This window comes from Arctopsyche grandis, chromosome 6 (genome assembly GCF_051622035.1).
Source record: "Arctopsyche grandis isolate Sample6627 chromosome 6, ASM5162203v2, whole genome shotgun sequence".
NCBI lineage: Eukaryota > Metazoa > Arthropoda > Insecta > Trichoptera > Hydropsychidae > Arctopsyche > Arctopsyche grandis.
In genome coordinates, this window is record NC_135360.1 from 24838117 (window position 1) to 24857493 (window position 19377).

At 32.6% G+C, this 19377-nt stretch overlaps 1 protein-coding gene and 1 long non-coding RNA gene across 3 annotated transcripts in view; one reads left to right on the top strand and one right to left on the bottom strand.

The window, feature by feature from the left end:
- The window catches only part of LOC143912975 (acetylcholinesterase-like), a 70353-nt gene extending 52643 nt beyond the window's left edge, over nucleotides 1-17710 (bottom strand). Inside the window, exons 1-3 of one of the 2 annotated variants that reach the window (XM_077432458.1) lie at nucleotides 16329-17478; nucleotides 6100-6242; nucleotides 3971-4123 (exon numbers count right to left, since the gene is read on the bottom strand). In XM_077432458.1, coding sequence (XP_077288584.1) covers nucleotides 3971-4123; nucleotides 6100-6242; nucleotides 16329-17121 — 1089 coding nt within the window. In that variant the 5' untranslated portion in view covers nucleotides 17122-17478. Of the gene's footprint in view, nucleotides 1-3970; nucleotides 4124-6099; nucleotides 6243-16328 lie in introns of both variants that reach the window. The other variant, XM_077432456.1, reaches the window with a different exon arrangement.
- The window catches only part of LOC143912976 (uncharacterized), a 100494-nt gene that overhangs the window by 44212 nt on the left and 36905 nt on the right, over nucleotides 1-19377 (top strand). The window lies entirely within an intron of this gene.

Sequence of the window (19377 nt, forward strand, 5' to 3'; positions counted from 1 at the left end):
TTGCATTTTTGCATCAATTAGAAAAGCAATTTAAATTTGAAACTTCAGAAAAATAATTCTTTCTCGTTTTATTTTTCTCTTTGAAGTGAAAAATGAAACTTTTCAAGAAAACTACTCGGTCGTTGTCTACGAGCTGTTTCTGGGCGCAAAAGGCCGTCTTAATTAAAACTGGTGCATAATGAAGTTTTCGAAATAGGGTTGCGACATGCACCTCGTAAATTGTCGAGTGCAGTGCAACGTGCGGTTGCGCTTTAATTACACTGCCCATCCCTTCCTTTCTCCTTCCTTCCTTTCCCTCGTTTTACATGAGCTTTTATCAAAGTTGTTGTTGCTCTTGCGTATGGTAAAGTGGGAGTGTCGTAGTCGACCGCATCCATGGAAAACCACATCTGCGAGCACATTTTCTCGGAAAACTTTCCCTTTTTTCGCGAGCGGAGAAAATTGGCGGAAACTCACTCGTACGTCAAAAGCGCAATCAAGTGATAAAACGATAAAAGCTTTGCGAGAGTTCCATCCGTGGGCTTTCAGCTCGCAGTTTCAACTTTCAGTCAATGAAGAGCTTGATACATTCTGAAAGCTTTCATCGACGTACGTGATTTTATGATGCACTCTATTCTACGTTGTGATAATTTAAATAAAAAAAGATATAGTATAGACAACTTTTTATATGCGTCAGTGATATCAGTGTGTTTATTTATAATGTGATACACTTTGGTGACCCAAAAACAATTTATTAATTGGAAAAAAGCTTTGAAGGTTAAAATAAAATAGGCCATTAAACACCAGTTTCGTTATTATTACAAGGAATTTTTTTCAAAATATATTTGATCATTCAAAAAAGTAACTGGGTCAAAAATTTGATTTTTTATTACCCATTTATATAAGATTTTACTCGATTATTTATTACAATTCAATTATTTGTTATTCACATTGATTTAGGTGCACGTTTTATTTTGAGATTTTGAAATTTAAGTTTAATAAAAATGATAACAACCCCAATTTGATAAATGTTTTTTTAATATCTGTATGTTTATTATCCCTTTATACACACATACATTCTCAAAGAAAAATTATGAGACTATATAATTAAAGAAAACCCATAAAATCAAATCTCTGTCACAAAGCGAGTACCGCTTTAATTAATAATTAATTTGAAATTTCATCCTTTGAAAATGTATACTATATGTACATTCTTTGGTTGTATACTATATTTTATAAAGGTATGTACATATAAAATTAAAAGTACAAAATAAGTTAACTTATTTCATAAAAAATTAGGTCTTTTGCAAATCAGTTTTCCCGAAATATCGCCATATAATGGCTTAATCTACCAAAATATGTTACCACAATAAGCGGAAAATTGTCAAGCCATTAACCCTTATACGTCGTATATATTACACATATAAGTGGAAAATATATTTGCGCGACCTTCGGTCGCCACAATGCGTATTGTTATTCAAGAATTAACTCAAGTCAACCGCAATTTACTATAAACATATGTATGTATGTATAAAATATCATAATATTTTGTATTGGGGTGTATTTTTGTAATGAGCGTGGCGTGTATACTTCGCCACTATGAAAATCCAATAGACAGATTTATTTCAGTCGGTGTACAAAAAAAAATACGAAAAATAAACGGAAAGCTCAAACTAGTAGGAAAAAGATTTATGACGTCGCAGCTTTGTGACACTAGAGAAAAAGCTTTTCCCTAATATGACAGCACAAGCTGCGGGGAGCTTTCGCCAATGGCGTAAGCGCGGTGAGCAAATTTTCCGTATTCCCGACGAACATAAATTATTTCTCAAGTATCCTCCAACCGTGACGGGATTTTTTCCGCGGTTCGGAAAAGAATAGAAGAGGAGCCGATCTCAGCAAGAAGATGTGTATGTACTCGTATAGGGAAGCTGGGTGACTTTTCATGGCTTATCGTTTTTTATGGGCGAAACGCGGCAACACGTCATTCTTATGCTCGTTTAGTCATAATCTTAAACGGCGATACATAGAGCTACTTCAGAAAAATAAAACTCCATGTGATATATGTACATGCAACATCACACTGAAAATTGAACGTTACTTATTATGTGCCAAGTACCATGTATATACATAAGTACAATGATACATTTTCTAGTATGTATGTACATATGAAACATATTAGTCATTCCTAATGATAACGGCGAAATGTCGGGCTTTTCAATTATTAACTCGATCACTGTCCGAATCCAATTGATATGTGTTCCAAATTACTCCACGAAAATAAACCAGGTCTTGTTCATTTCAGATAACAACGAGCCTATCTTTAGCAAAAAATTGTTATTTTCTTAAGGTCATTCGTTATTTTTATATGCCATTTTTTACTATAAATACACACGTATTAAGGTTAGATAATATAATCGCTAATGGTGCTAATCATCATTTCTTATTTTCACACATTTAAGTAAAGGTTTGATAAATTTATGATCATATTTCAATATACTGATGATATATGTGTTATATACGTATAAAGAATGCGATGATATACGTATAAAGAATGCGATAAAATGTGTCAACAGTAAATACGCACAAACAATAGTAATGTGGATTATTGATTATTCCAATTTCAGAACAATCTTTAATGCGATCTTGATTTCAAAGGTCATATATTTGAAACATAAACAAAGAAATTATAATATATATTATCTAGAAATTAGATATTTATTTATGTTTATACCTATGTACATATGTACGTGTACGTATTATGCTTAATCTTGCGCTTTCATCTTATTTAGTACTTATCTTTATTTGTACGGTTCACAAATCATTGGTCTCGTTACAGTTTATTTTGTGTAATTTTGATAGAATTCAAGTATGTGCATATAAAATTTCGGAGTTAATGAACTAAAAGCGTATGAAAGATGGATTTCTTAGCTTTGAGTAGTGAATACAAAGTACGCTTCTTGATAATTTGCATTTTCATGTAAGATAAGTGTCTAGATTGCAAGCAAAATACGAGTTGCAGACATGAAAATGCTTACGAACACGATTAGTAATTGAGGTACTGCTTTTTAGCGCAAATGTATTCAAAGATAAGCATTTTTTTCTTCTATTACTGAATGGTATTAAACTTGTTTATATTGAATTTTATATTTAATATCGAAAAGGTTGACGTGAAAAACGTGTAGGAATGATTGTTTACTTTTATTATTTTTTGAATACGGCAATATTTGACAATGTAATGTGGGTGTATGTTTTCGTTTTCTATTTACAGTAATTCAATTCTCGAATCAGCAATTGCTTGACATATATCAGATATTTATTTGATGGAGAAACGGAGTCCAATTTCGAATGTTATAATGTCGAATATGACAAATCACATTTCTGAATTCTCAACGACGACCTACGGAAAAACACGAGATAAAACAAGGATGCGAAGAGAAAATGCGCGTTTGAAAATTTCGCACGAATCGGGACGAAAACTTTGCGGAAAATTTTTCGTTCGGAAAACACGCTATCGTCGGAAAAGTTTCGCAACGATAAAAAGTAATTGCAGAGCGATTGTTGCCAGACGGCAAAAGAATCTTGCGTTGAACCAATTTGAGAATGCGTACAATATTTATAAAGCCTTTTCTTCGTCATCGTTTATCACACGTACATATACATATGTACATATAATATAATGTATTTATCATTTATATAACATTTCGGCAAGCATAATACATTCTGTTTTCGCGTAGCAACGCATTTTTCCGTTTTTCATTTATTCGTATGAAAATATGAATACATATCTCAGCGTTACGTGATCAGTTTCGTAAGGATGACGTTAATCTGAAACGTAGCTTTTTCCCATTACATTCACACATTGTTTTAGGCGTGAGTACACATACAAAAATTTCGCCTTTGAAATTCAGCCCAAAATTTTCAATCTCATTTAACGGCTCCACTGAGATTCAAATGTCAAATTAACAGTTAAAAATTAATGAATAATACTCACATGAGTGAAAAAATAATAGTAGACCCTCAGACCGGCTGCAGACATCACTTCGGCGAAATGATTCGTTGGACAAATGAAGAAGTAGTCCCCGACAATATCAGCAATCATTTTCTGATTCAGAAAACCATCTGAAATCTCCTCCCAATTCGTATACTGCAATCAAATTAAAATATAGAATGTATTATATAATTTACTTTATACTATACTATTATATTGCTTAGAGTTCGTGGCAAACGTGTTTTTACTTCATCTATGTATGTACGTAGTAACAATAGATGAAGTTTTGTGATCATGCGAAAATTCGAACTCGAGATTTTAACTGATTCGAACTCAGAATCAATCACTGATCACGTTTTCATGATCTAATTTTTTTATGTTTTTGAATTCAATTATCTCCCAAACCACTAACTAAATCGGACTGAATTTTTTTTACATATAATAGAAATAATAATATTTATAATCTTATATTTTTATCTGAACCGACAGTAGTACTTTTACTCTAGATAATCGAAGTTTTTTATGTTTTTCTCAGAATTCTTTTGGTTTATTGAACTGAAATTTCATATCTAGAAGTTTAAGTTTAATACCAAGTTATTTATAAAATTTAGTAAGCATCCATCAACCGTTAAGTGGCAGTTAACTCTTGTTCGATTTTTCTTCCACTATTTTTTTTGATCCCTTCAACATGTGTGCTTGTCACGAAAAAATTCAAGTATAATTCTAGTATCAATGTGATGAAAATAAAATAAAATCACTAAATTTATTAAACCGGAAGTTAGACTTTTTCCTCTTAGAAAGGTCAAAAATGTTGTGGCCACTATTCTGTCCACACCCCTGAATGTATCAAGCGGGAAATTTATATTTGTATTCTTTATGTAATTAGAGCTGATAAGGTTTTGGTCATAATTCGTAAACCGGAACTAGTATTTTTTTTCAAAAATGTTGTGCCCACTACTCTATCCACACCCCCGAACGTATTAAGCTGAAAATTTATATTTGTATTCTTTATGTACTAACTTAGATCTGATAATATTTTAGTCAGAATTCGTAGTATTTTTAGTCGTAGTAGAAGTAGTATTTTTTTAACACAATATTTCATTATTTTATTTTGACCTTTTAAACTATTTTTATTTTCTTGATATTTAATTTGTATAGCACTGATAGTGATTTTAATAATTAAAAAAATCTGAACAAAATCTGACAACCGGAAGTAGAACTTTTGTCTTGTGCAACTTTCCATACATTTGCGCTCAATTTGTATCAAAAATGCTGTCTTAACTATTAGTATTTCATAATGCTGCCGGTATGTGTGAATGTGTCTTTACGTTTCAATATAGAATTTTGTTTTGTGACTTTCTTATATTCCTCAAATACATAGATAAAGTCATGGGTTGGTCACACCCGAATTTTTTATTTAAACCAATATAAAAGTAGCATGTACACTTTTGGGAAGGGAAAAAATATTCAAAATTTTTCCGATGTGTGGAATTTAGCCTTAACGGAATTTTCGTCAAATATATGATGAAAATCTTATTGAATCCCAATCTAATTTTCGTACGAGTTCATATTGAATGACAAATTTTGTTTTCTGTGTAAAAATTGACGATTATCAAAATATTTTTAACGTTGGATTATAAACATATGTACATATGTATGTCTATGTAGTTTTTGAGTGCCTAGAGGAGACTTTGCCCAACGCTCCGTGAAACTTCAACAAATTCTCACTCGTGTCGAAACTGGTCTCCTTTCGAACGCTGAAATCGTCAAAGTTTCCCTTATAATTAACTTCTAATGAGAAAGTTGCGAAACTTTGACCGTTACCGGTTGTTCCGTAACAATTCCTTCCTCAAGTACTGGAACAAATGCCACATTATCCACAAATCGTCTGTTCGCCTCTAAAATGCTATCTACTTTCTCCGTTCGGCGATAAAATTAAGCAAACGATAGATAGCATCGACAATATTATGAAATTTGTGGATACTCATTTGTGAAAGATTTCAACTTTTTGAAGTTTAAAGTACGAAAATCGCACCGGCAATTGCATTATACATGCATATTTAAGATTTCATATAATCTTATACATATATTAAATCAACGCTGTAATAGATTATATTGCATGTAATAAATACCTGAAATACTATAGCGTCTCTTCTTATCCTGGACATATTTTTGAAAATAGTATCAACTATGTCCAAAAATTTATCTCGTTGTAGAGAACTTGGACCATCTTTCTCGAAGTAGTCTATGAAGTCGTAAAGCATAAAATAAGTTCCTGAAACAAACAAAAATTATTAAATGAAAATATTTTTGTATGAAAAATTTTTATTTGTATATATCATATGTATGTACTTATATCAAAATAATAATAATCAAATCATGTCAAATCAATCTTATTTAACCGTACATTATGTATGTATGTATGCATTTGATAGTAGGTAGAAAACCTAAATTATACTTTATTGTGTATTATTATTTTTTATGTACTATATTATTATTTTTTGTTTTATAGAATACTAGTGGTTTTACCCGGCTTTGCTCGGAATTTGTAATATAAACCACTTAAAAATGGTCAATCTTATAGTTAACAATTTATTTGAATAGTTTTGTTTTATTCAAATTTATTTGAATAGTTTTGTTTTTGTTTTATTAAATTTAACGTCACGGATTCTACGAACCAACGATAGTTACATACATACAAAGTCTCTTTCGAAATTATATATTAGATTATACCAGAATCCGGCGGCCCCTCCAGGCCTTCGCTCTCGGCGCCCCTCCGGGCCTTCGCCCCCGGCGCCTCCCTTGGCCTGCGCCTCCGGCGCCCCCCTGGGCTTTCGCCCCCAGCTCACCCCGTTCCCCGTCCCCATATCGTCATGGAAACTTTGACTTGTTTACAAAGCTCCCAACGAAGGTTATACATACATATATACCTACACATAATCTGCTTTAGGTCATCGACTTTAGAGTCTTTAATTAATATTATGTATTAGATGTATTATATATGAGCATTTATAAGAATTTTAAATAGGTTGTTGAGCTCTTTTTCCTATTATGCTGTACATTAACATTAGAATAATATAATACTATGATTACTAACCAAATTAAATTGAATTGTAAAATATAAAATGATCAGTAGATCAGTAGCTATTAAAATAGATATAAGATGTATTGTGAACATAATTTCGTAATAATAAAAAGCATTTAAAAATCAAAAAATCAAAATATACATATATACAAAGTCTCAATCAAAATTATATATTAGATATTGATAAGCTCGTCACGATCCGAAGTCAAACGATTATTTGAAAGGAAATATTTTTGAATTTACAAAATTCAATAATGAAATTTTAAACTTTGTCAATTCCGACCCGAAGTTGTGGATTTAAAGAGAGATGAGAGAGAATATAAAAAAGTACAAATGAAAAGAAAAAAAAACGAAGAAATATAAAGCAAAATTAAAACAAACTCGATTAAGATAAAATTACTTGAGCGACGATTCCATTGAAAAGTTTTATTATTACCGTCTGTGTAGGTGGGCTAGGTGAAACGCAAGTTCCGCATTCAATCGAATTAAGCTCTCTTCAGACGAAAGCTCCGACGATTGCTTCTCTATTTTTAAGCTAAAGCAGAATATCTTTGAGCTACAAACATACATCGCATCGCATAAAATATGCATCGCCTTACATCCGAAAAATGAGATATAACTGCGGGAAAAAATAGTACATAGATAAATCGGCAAAGAGAGTCTTTCTTATAAGGTTTATGCTATCTTTCGGGTTACAGCACGAATATATTCAATAGCATTTGTATTGAAATTGAATTAGATAAATTATATTTTCGCGGATGATTAATCAAAAGTTGAAACGGGCAAACTTTAGTGATTTAAGTATTCATAGATAATTCGCGAGCTTTCATTGCAAATGCGAACACCCGACAAAGTTTACTAATCAAACAAACTCTTAACAAAGTAACTTCGTCACTCTTTTATGATTGTCTTCAAATATTAAAATTGCAGATTTTAACATCCATACCGGGAAATTTCCACTTTGATACATAATATATTAGTGTAAATTTTAACATTTCGAAACGAAAGTCACTATACAATATATATATGTACATATCATGTGTATTTTAACATTTTTCGAAAAATTCAACTCGACAGCGGTATAATTTTGCGCTGTGCAAAAAGTCTCCCAACAATACGGAGGAGTTTAATTTAATTTCACATCAATTAACCACAACTCGCGGTTTATTTAACGTCAGAGTTATTTACGCATAAAACGTGAAAATGTCGTCCGCGAAAAAAATAAAGTGGAAGTTAGCCATTGTCACCACTTTAAATGTATTCTTTTTTTATAATTAAATTACAGATTCAAGGTTAAAAAGTACAAATTTCAACGGAAAAAAACTACAACGGAACGTACTTATTGGTTTTTGACTTTTTTTGAATTTTTCTATGATATACACATGCCACACTGTGATGGATAGTGAGTGACCAGAACTTGTATTTTATTTTATTTCTTTAAATATACTAAATGCAGGGTCTTCTTATTTTATATATGCATCATCAAAAACTCCATGATTCGAATTATGCCATTACGAAATAAAAACATTGGTCAATATTAACATAAATAATTATTTTCACGGGAAGCCCCTTGTACACGTGCCTCACAGATGCGATTGAGAGGGGAATTCAGTACGCCATGCTCAACGGTCAGTGGTAGAATGATATCCGCCTTGAAATTACAGCTCTGATTCAGCCGTTATTGGTTTCATTTCTCGCACTTGTTTTATATTATATAAAATTATTTTTATAACTAGTTACAATAATTAACCTCACAGATTGTGCATTATTGAGAATATTTGCATTGTTTAGCATTATTGCATTAAGGCTAAAAAAATAAGATTTAAAAAAATACTATTTCTGAATTGAATTATAAATTAATTGAAATTAAAATGATTATTTTAAGGATTTTTCTAACTCATCATGCTTTCTAAACGTACTATAGATCATAATAAATAGATAAATGAAATGGAAGCAGTGATTATTTTTATCAATAATAGAAAATTTTTAATTTTCGAACCAATGAATATTTTGTAGAGGAAGTTTTCACTGAAAGTGTCGCAAAAGTCACCTGGATGCGAAATTGAAAAAAATAATAAATAAACGGTTCTCAGAGGATATTCCCCCGAGAGAGGCGACTTGTGTGGGCGAGTCTGCTGGCAGAGGACCACCCCTAAACCATCCCCTCTCACCACCTCGCAGTTCCTGCCTGTTCCGAAACTTTTGCACGTTGCGAAAAACAAAGTTTGATAGGAATAATCTTCCATGTTTCCGAGCCATTTTAAACGTTACTAAAAGAACAACAATGTTGTCGGAAATTTTTGAAAAATCGCCATCGGCGCTGTACTGGCAAACTTCGTATCAGAACTTCAGTTTCATCTTCTAAATATATACGTACTGATAGCATTTCTATTAGTTATGGGTTCTGACAGCTTTTCTAGGTACATATAAGTACACATCTATGTACATGTATGTATGTATGTATATGTATTTGGATAAATAAAATCATATAATTATGTAAATCGATATATGTATGTATGTATCTATGTGTAAAACACATAAATTGAAAGTTCCATTTTTTTTCTACCATTGTACCGTCCAACGAAATTTGATGTAACTATTTGTGATTTTAAATCAAAGTAAAAATTATATTGCCAAAACAGCCTAAATAATAAAACATTTTGTATTGCCAGTATGGATGCGAAACTTGGGCATTGAACGCTAGAATTTTGCATATGGTCCAGTGGATTCAAAGAAGTATTGAACGCTGTATGCTAAACAGATTGAGGAGAGATACGTGCGTGAGAAGTATGACAATGGTGGTTGATATAATGATAAGAGTTAAGAGATTGAAATATCAATGAGCGGGTCACGTATCCAGAAGAACAGACAAAAGGTGGACAAAAGAAGTCTTGGAATGGTGCCAGAAAGAATTTAAAAAGGTGAAAGGAAAGCCGCAGAGGAGGTACATAGGTGGATAGAATAAGTATGTGCATAAAATTGAGTAAAAATATGGTGGATGATAGAAAAGTTTGTAGGGTGAGATGGATGATAGTTGCGCAAAACAGAGACGAATGGAAACGTGTTAGAGAGATCTTAATCCAGCAGTGAATAGTGAATGGCTGTAAATTATGATGATGATGACATATACCTACTGTAGAAGGTGTTTAGAATTCAAAGCCCGAGGCTTCCATACAAGGATGAATCCAAGAGAGGGGGCAATAGGGCCAATCATCCTCCTCTCACCCCCCTCCCATGTATGGGAGTGAAATTTCTACAATTGGATAATTTTAAGAAGCTCGAGGTTTTCATCCATATTCTCTCAATCTTTCAGCTTCCCATTTGGTCTTGTAAGAATGTCTGAAAGATCAAATTCTTTTGAGCAGCTTAAATTTGCACTTTTGATATTTGCACAGAATTTTGAAATGAGAGCCTCAAAAGCCAATTAATTTTATGAAAACTGTAACCGAAAGTCTCGTTTTAGGAGGTGGCAACGTGAAATGGACCTATGTAGTTTTAGATATCATGTTTTGTCTAATGAGCTATGGTAGAATATTATAAGAAAAACAAAACTGCAAAAATAATTCAATGTATGTAGCTAAACTGTAGAGTTATCGCCTTTGCCCTCTAACTACCCGATTGTATGTTTAACATAACGTTAGACTGTGTTTGCATACATACATACATATATGAATTATATTATTCAAATACGTACATACATATGTATGTATATACATTATCTTCGCCTACGAGATTAACATATCCCAAGTCGTAAATCTTCTCCAGGCATTATTTTAAATTTTCACGTAATCTTATATCGTTACGTAAAGAGAGTTAAAATTTATTTAATTTTACGTCGACTAAGCGAGTATCGCTATAGTCACGTCTGGGTTCCACGTGTTCGTAGTAAGAGCGTGGGTGTCTACGCTTTTACTACGAGAGCAAGGCTAAAGGGTCTACGAACGACATCGAAACTGGGTTATTAAACTGCGAATGATGTTAAATTTAATTAATCACTTCATTATTATGCATATAATTGTATATTGATAATAATTTAATTAAAAACATGTATACGCATCGCCACATATCACATTACTTTATATATGTACATACATATGTAGGTATTATATGTATAATGCATAATACTAAATTATACCCTACGATTGTATCAAAAGTAAAAAATACACATTATAAGCGTGATAATTACCAAAAAAATACGTTTACGTGTTTATTAAAAAATTGTATTTAAGCAGTGGTGACGTGTCTAAGTGTAATTTTGCACGCATATCAAACTTTAAGTTGAAATAATTATTGACCTATTAAATTTTGTCTAAATTGAAAATCTAATTTGTAATTATGAAAAGTATTCAAATAGCTCATACGGAATTGCTTCAGTTGATTAATAATATATTTCGCGAATGAAATTTAAATTGAGGAAAATTTCTGTTTCTTATAAATTTTTGACCTTATTTCAGAATATTAAATTACAAAATATTAAATATGAAATAAATATTTTTGATTAATATTCATTACTTTTTATTAAGTATCATTAAGAAACGAAGAGACATACCCAGCATTATTTAACTACACAATAATGTGAAAAAACTCATCATCACAATTAAATTGAGCTGAAGCTATGTAGTTCCATAATTTAATATGTAGCGCTGATTCCATATAAAATTTTAATAAGATAATACAATAATTACTAAAAAAAATAAAATAAAATTGTTCTCTCCGGTTAATTATTTTAACTACTTACAGCTCCTGTTAAGACATTATGTAATTAGAAATAAATACACTTACACTTTAAAATATTAAAGAGTTACGTCAAATATTACAATAAAAATTTTGGTGATACCATTGAAAAAAATCTAAATTATTTTGAAAGCACTCCATTTAATAGCAGAATCAAATTTTATATATTGTTTAATATTATACATATATGTATGTATGTAATATTATATATGTAAATTTTATATAATCTATAATACATACATATGTATGTATATGTATTAGTATAAAATATTATCTAGGGAATTCTTCAGTAGGTGGCAAAAGTTTTTATCAGTATGTATTTTTCTTTTTTTACCTTTTTTTACAAAGGTAAAAAAGTCACTTCTGTGTATTGCATAGATCAGTGGTAGCTTTTCAATTTCGGTTGTGACCCACGGGCAATATTCGAAGCACGCACGACGCATCCTTTCAAGTCCTTGCAAAAGAAACGGTAGACGCCGATCACTTAAAGAGTTAATAGAAGAAAATGTTGGATCTTGCGAGCCAGACCAACAAAGAAAACAACGTTCAAAGGCTCTAGGGCAGGGGTGGAGGTGAAAAAAAGCCACGGGGGTGGTGAATCGTCCCCCTCGAAAAAACAACTACGATAATGGAAAAGTATAACATACAAGAGGCAATCACGGGAAATTTTCTTCCTCTCCCTCTCTCTCTCGCTTCTGAAGAAGAAAGTTTTCCCAACAAAAGAGTTGGCTCTTTCCCGCTGCCGTCAGCTTTGTCTGCGTCTGAGAGGGAAACACACAGAGGCTGTAGTGAAGCCTATGACAAATACTCGACCTCTTCGGAAAATATTTTGTTTTTCGAAAGAGCACTCTTCCGGCCGCGAACAGACTCCTTCTACGAAAAATCTTCTAAATATTTGAACGGTGAGCTCTCCAGCACTCGCGATAAGCTTACAAATTGATAATTGAGATCGTATAAACTTGGTATATTCCAAGCACGTCTTACGACACCCATACGATATGGTACTTTGATTATGAAAATGCCTCTATATCAATCTGATAACATAACATTCATTGAATATTAGCAGTTGGAAATTCAACATGAAATAATAAATGATGAAAAATTAAATTTTTGCAAATTAACATCGACAAACTATTATCCATTCGTATTCAAAGTTTTACAACTAGACAAGAAAATTAGAACTTTTGAGGAACATTTAAATCTTGAGGATGCATTTTAAAAAATTTAAAAATCAAATCTAGCGAATGGCATATTCTGGCTTCCTTGACCCAAATTATCCGAAAAATGATAATAAATAACCGAAAATGCAGAGCAAGACATAAAGAAGAATTAATGGTCATTGAGAGAAACCCATGAAAATTTGTATATATTATACCGGTCTCTGTGACGAGACAGAATGTTAAATTACAGAAAACGCAAATATCGGAAGGCAAAGATCGAAAATCGAAAGATCTTAAGTCGAAAGATCAAAAAAAAAAGGTGCATGGTAAACGGTAGATACTCACTTAATTTGCGCGAGCAGGATACAACGGGAACAAGAGGAACAGGAATGTGCGCGCGCAGAATACGGGAGGAAAAGCCTGTTCCTCTTGTTCCTGTTGTACCCTGCTCGCGCAAATTAAGTGAGTACGTACCGTTTACCATGCACCATTTTTTTTTTTTGATCTTTCGACTTACGATCTTTCGATTTTCGATCTTTGCCTTCCGATCTTTGTGTTTTCTGTAATTTAACATTCTGTCTCGTCACGTAGACCCTATTATACATAACGTAAGATCAAAAGTAAATAAGTAAATCTTCTGAGGTGCAGAATACCAATTAAATATAACATATGAAAAAAATTATATATGTCTACATATATTCGTGTACATCGATGATGATTAATAATGATAATGTCAAATTTGAAGCTTACATGTGTATGTTACAAAATAGGATTAAAAGAATATAATATGTGTATTTTTGCTCTACTTTTCGCTGCTGTCTATTGTAATCATAGCATTGGTGTTGGATGAATTTTACGATTCGATTGGTGGAAAAAATCGCCGGAAAAGCGCTTTCCAGCGGAAACCGGCTTAGAATTTTTCCCCGTTGTTAAATTCAATCGTTCTCGTAAGCAAAAAAACGGCAAAAGTTTCAACGCGGACTTTACCCGTGCTCGAACAATACCAGTCGCTTGAAAGAACTAGCGTTGCCTCGTATATAAAACTGTTGCCGTTAAACAAAAAGTAATTATGGTTTATGGCTTCCCTTTTTCGGTTATTACCGAATCATAAAACAGGCTTTTACTTCGTCCCGGATTAATTAATTATTAGAAACGAAACGATTTCTAATAGACGGTTCTGGCTCTAATGTTTCTTTAAAAGCCGCGTATATATATGTACATACATATGTATCTTGCATAATAAATTTCAGCAGTAGAATGAACGTGTGCGAATCATTCAAAATATTGTATCATAGTTCTAACTCGAGTGACAATTTAACAATAGCCTATTATTATATGACATATATGTACTTATGAACCATCAAATTTATAGTTTATTCATTAAAATATAATACAATTTAAGTTATATTGAAAGACAAATCGGTACACACATGCATATGTATATGTATGCTATTGTTTGACTATACGACTAAAATTTTCGTAATTCGTCAATTTGAATGACAACAATTATTAGACTGTCTCCATGCATATTCAATTCCATTCTTAGACATCTTCATCAATTTGTCTCGATGCCTGTTCTAATTACTTATTCTGCTTGACAAGTTTAATCACCATAATGTGTCGCGAATCCCTTTTATAATTCAAGCCGTTTGAATCGACCTAATAACTAAATATTTAACGGTAAAGATAATTTGAACTTCTGTCATTTCACGTTAAATTTAAGATACATTGTTTCTAAAATCCACTTTCGATTTCAGTGGAGTATATTAATCGAAATGAATATTTCACGTCGCAGTAAGCAATGACAAGTTATCGTCTGAGTCTACTTTGATATTTACGTGTCTTTATTTTGACGTTCTTTTTGTTTGTTTTATTTTTGATCGGGTCAATGAAGAAATACGAGGAACCATTTCCAAAGCGATTTGTCTTACATTTCTTTTTATTTTACTACGAAGTTTATGTCCCTTTGAAAAACAACGAAGGTTTGACGACCTTTGAGTATCGATTACAAAATATTGATTCGCTATAAACGTTTAGATACATAATATACAAATTGAAAAGACAATGATGAAACACGTTTTTTATCGAGTCTCTTTCAACTTTGCACGCAAGAATAATATATTTGAAAGCATGCAACTTGAGATGATCATTACAAAAAATAAAATTAGTGTCACTAAAAAATTCATTGAAATTGATTCGTGTTAATTAAAAAACACACACGAAAAATGACCATTAATAATATAGAACACACAATAATTTCAATTAAATAATTGCGTACGAAATTCCTATACTTTAAAGTATAATTAATCAATTAAGAATCATCAAATTTACGACAACCTTCAATTTGGAGATCGTTCTCATGTAACAAACTAATCTATAAAATGTAATTCTTACATAATTTGTCTAGAAACATTAAATTTCGTACCTTTGAAAATAACCCAAATATATTTTACACAAATTTATTGCAAATTTAAATGGAGTAATAAATTAACTCATATATTATATTTACTTCAAATAAGGTATTCTAGTCAAATTTAATCCAATTCGAAATATTACAGTGAAAATTCTTTAATATGATCATTATTATATCTTTACTAGCGTTGTGCCCGATGAAATATCATCACATACGCATATTAAGTTATTAAATTTAAAAAAAAAATGAAATGTGTCGGTCCTGTGTTCGATCCGCACGCGGTCGTAATTTTTTCAAATACCTTTTAAATATTGTTAATTTAATATTTATATTTAATGGTTTAATACGAAAAAATAATGGTAAAACTACCTACCTATCTATATATAAACGATATAAAACACCAATAGAAAAATTAATTAATTAAATAAATTTTCAATAGATAGCACTAAATTCTCTGAGACTATTGCCCTAGAGGAGACATTCGTAGCAAAATTTATATATATGTACATACATGTTTTTTCTTGATTTGTTATTATGTTCGTATTACATATATTCGTACATTTTGTTGGCAGTGGTTTAACTGTAACGTACATACATACATATGTCGAATTAAAATGACTATTATAGTACAGCGAACATCATCGCAGACAGACACACAGAATTAGAGATATTATATACATACATATATGATATGATATGATAATCTTTTAATTACATGATTAGATACGATTATTATTCAAGTTCTCGTGAATATCACCCGTTCTATAAAATGTATCAAAATAATTTAACTAGATTAATGTTGCACTCATAAGCATATATGTATGTACATATGTAGTACATAGAGATAATTATCAACGGTTTTTAATATAAAAAGAAATTGAAAATCAACAAAAATTATATAAAAATGGATTTCATATAAATTATAAAGTAATTACTGTGTATTAATAGTTGGGTAAAAAATTGACTCACCTTCATCTTGATTGCTTCCGATGAGTATTTCAGAATCTTGGAAGTCCCCTTCTTTGAGCAGCTCGTCTGGGTGCTTTGGCAGGAACACGCCATCGACGGTCGGCGCCGATGGAAAACCTAAAATCCCTGTATAAGAATTCCACTGTTGCACTGATATCGTCTTAGCGTCTACACCTCGCATACAGTCCATCACAGAACTTGCATTGTCCTCGAGCATAGTGCTGTTGCAGCCGCAATCATCGACGAGTATAGCAGCCACCTCCTGGGCCTTCTCACCGGTCATAAAGCTCCACGGAGCATTAAGGGTCCCCGACTGGAGGATACCCCTCTTGACAAGACCTCTTGTCACCGGCGAAATCAAATGCAAACTTACACTACCACCCCCAGCCGACTCACCAAACAATGTAATCAACTCGGGATCACCTCCGAAAGCAGCAGCATTCGCCTTGATCCACTTGATAGCCAAAGCTTGATCCCACAGTGCCATGTTTCCGGGTGTTTCTTCACTATTTTCGGGGAAATACTTATTCAAGTACAAAAATCCGAAAGCTCCAACCCTGTATTGCATAGACGCCACTATAACGTCACTTGTCGCCGCCATGATGTCGGCGTCGTAGATGTCGAGCGTTGTAGTTCCGCTCATGTATCCTCCACCATAGATCCAAACTAGCACCGGTACTTTGGGCAAATCGACTAATGGTTTATCTTGATGGTGTCTGATCCTCAACCTCTGCGGTACCCATATATTTAGGTATAAGCAGTCTTCAGATATGTTCGTGTTCGGATTCCACATCTCCTCCCCCTCGAATCCGGGAAAATATTCATACTTTTCTTGGTAGCAAGTGTTGGGTAGGTTCGTCGCGTCCAGTACCCCATGCCAGGGATCTACTGGGACTGGTTTCCGGAACCTCAATGAGCCCACGGGAGGTTTTGCGAAGGGTATTCCAGTGAAGACATGGACCTCCCTTCCTAAGACGGTTTTAGCGTAACCTCTGACTAGACCCGTCGTTGAATCTACGACCAGCGGATCGTTGTGGAAATCTTTCGGAGCTGGTGTGGTTGTGGAGTGAATGACAGGTGTGGTGGTCGTGTCTTGGTGGTTGGCCCAGGATCGACAGTAGGCTGAGTTGAATGCGCCGAAGCACAGCAGCAGTTTGAGGACCCACCGGCAGCTGGTTGTGCGCAACATTGTGGCCAAGGATCCGCCTCCTCTACATAAAGTCTCTATAATATATCAGTGTTCGAATTCAGACGCTGGTGGTCCGTGTGGGTGAGAGGTGGGTGGTGGTGGATTCTGTGTGCCCTCTCATCTCGCCCTCGCCGGATGCCCGGCAACTCATACTCATCGCATCAATTATTCACGAAGTTGGCCGCTGCCGAACCTGCACAAAATGGTTCTAATTTATTTTTCAGTGAGGCGTTCTTAGGATTATAAATGTTTATCTTTATTTAAACACTTTTTTCTCTCACATATACACGCGTCGTTTTCTGTTTGAAATAAGGTTGATTTTTTCCGTTGACTAATATTTTATTCAAAGCTACCGTTGTTACCTCAACAAACTGGTTCATTTATGAATCTGATTTTAAGTTTGGACATGAATTTAATTATATTTAGGCAGGAAAACCCATTTTGGAATGCGAATAGCTTCTAACTATTTAAACCATAATCGATATTGGCCCAATTATTTTATGTTAGTACGTAAATATCATATAAATCATAATAACATAGAGTTAAACTTTAGATATTTACAGATAAAAAATTGTTTAGTACAAAATATGGAAATACTATGTAAAATATTATTTTACCCTTATTAAGTATTCATATATGTGAATAAGTCAAATTTTTCATTGATATAAACATACTATTAAGAAAATATAAATATGAATTATTTTATTATGAGTAGTTCCTTATAATATATTAATTGTATAAATTTAATTCCAAAGGTTATATTTTCAGTTCCGAAACGTAAATAGCATTCAAAGAGTATCATCACATTACCAATCAAATTCATTTAAAAAAAATGTGCAATGTACATATACATATGTACTTCATAATTCAACGATCGGATCGGTACTACAATTTGGAAACTACTGCATAATATAACCCGATTTTTTCTACCACTTGCCGCACTGTGATGGATAGCGAGTGACCAGGACATATTTTATTTTATTTATGCAAATATACCGAATGCAGGGTCTTCATATTTTATGTATCCTTCTTCGAACCTCTATAATTCGAATTATGTCATTACAAAATAAAAATATTGATCAATATCAACAGAAATAATTATTTTAGCATGAAGCCCCTTGTACATGTGCCTCACAGTTGCAAAGGTAGAGAGATGGGGGAGAATTCTACTGAACAGACAGTCTGAGAATAATATCTGCCTTGGAATGACGGCTCTGCTGCAGTCAATTTTAATACATGATAAAATAATTTTTATAAGTAATAGTGGTGATACCCAGCTTCGCTCGGTAAATTAAAATGCAGTATAGTAGTGAGAATACCGTCGAAACATGAAAAATATCTTTATTTGTTTTTTTATTTTTATTTATTTGAATCGATACAAATTAATATCAAACCAAATTAACAATCAACCAATCACAAACGTCTTTGACCAATCCAGCCAATCAGAAACGACTTTGACCGCAGCCAATCAGAAACGAATTACAGATGCCACTTCGGTTTTATATACCTATAAATATACAATGTATATAAGATATAAGATTATAATCATCAACCTCTCAGATTTTCCACTATTTTAACTTAAAACACATATTTTTAACTGGACGCTTGGCGTCCATCACAGTGGATATTTTTTAGCAAAGTTAGGCAAGTGCTAATACGATAAAAAATTTCAGAGCTTTCATCAAAAATCTATTTTTCTTCTCGCTGTTAGTAGTACCGAGTTCAAGACCGAGAAGACCAAGTTCAAACGAATTGCGCACACGCAAAAATACACCTAATAAAACAGAGAGATAAATCTGATAAATTTAGTGTAAACACTCTTTCGCCATATTTACTTTTTAGCGAGGTTCGGAATATTTT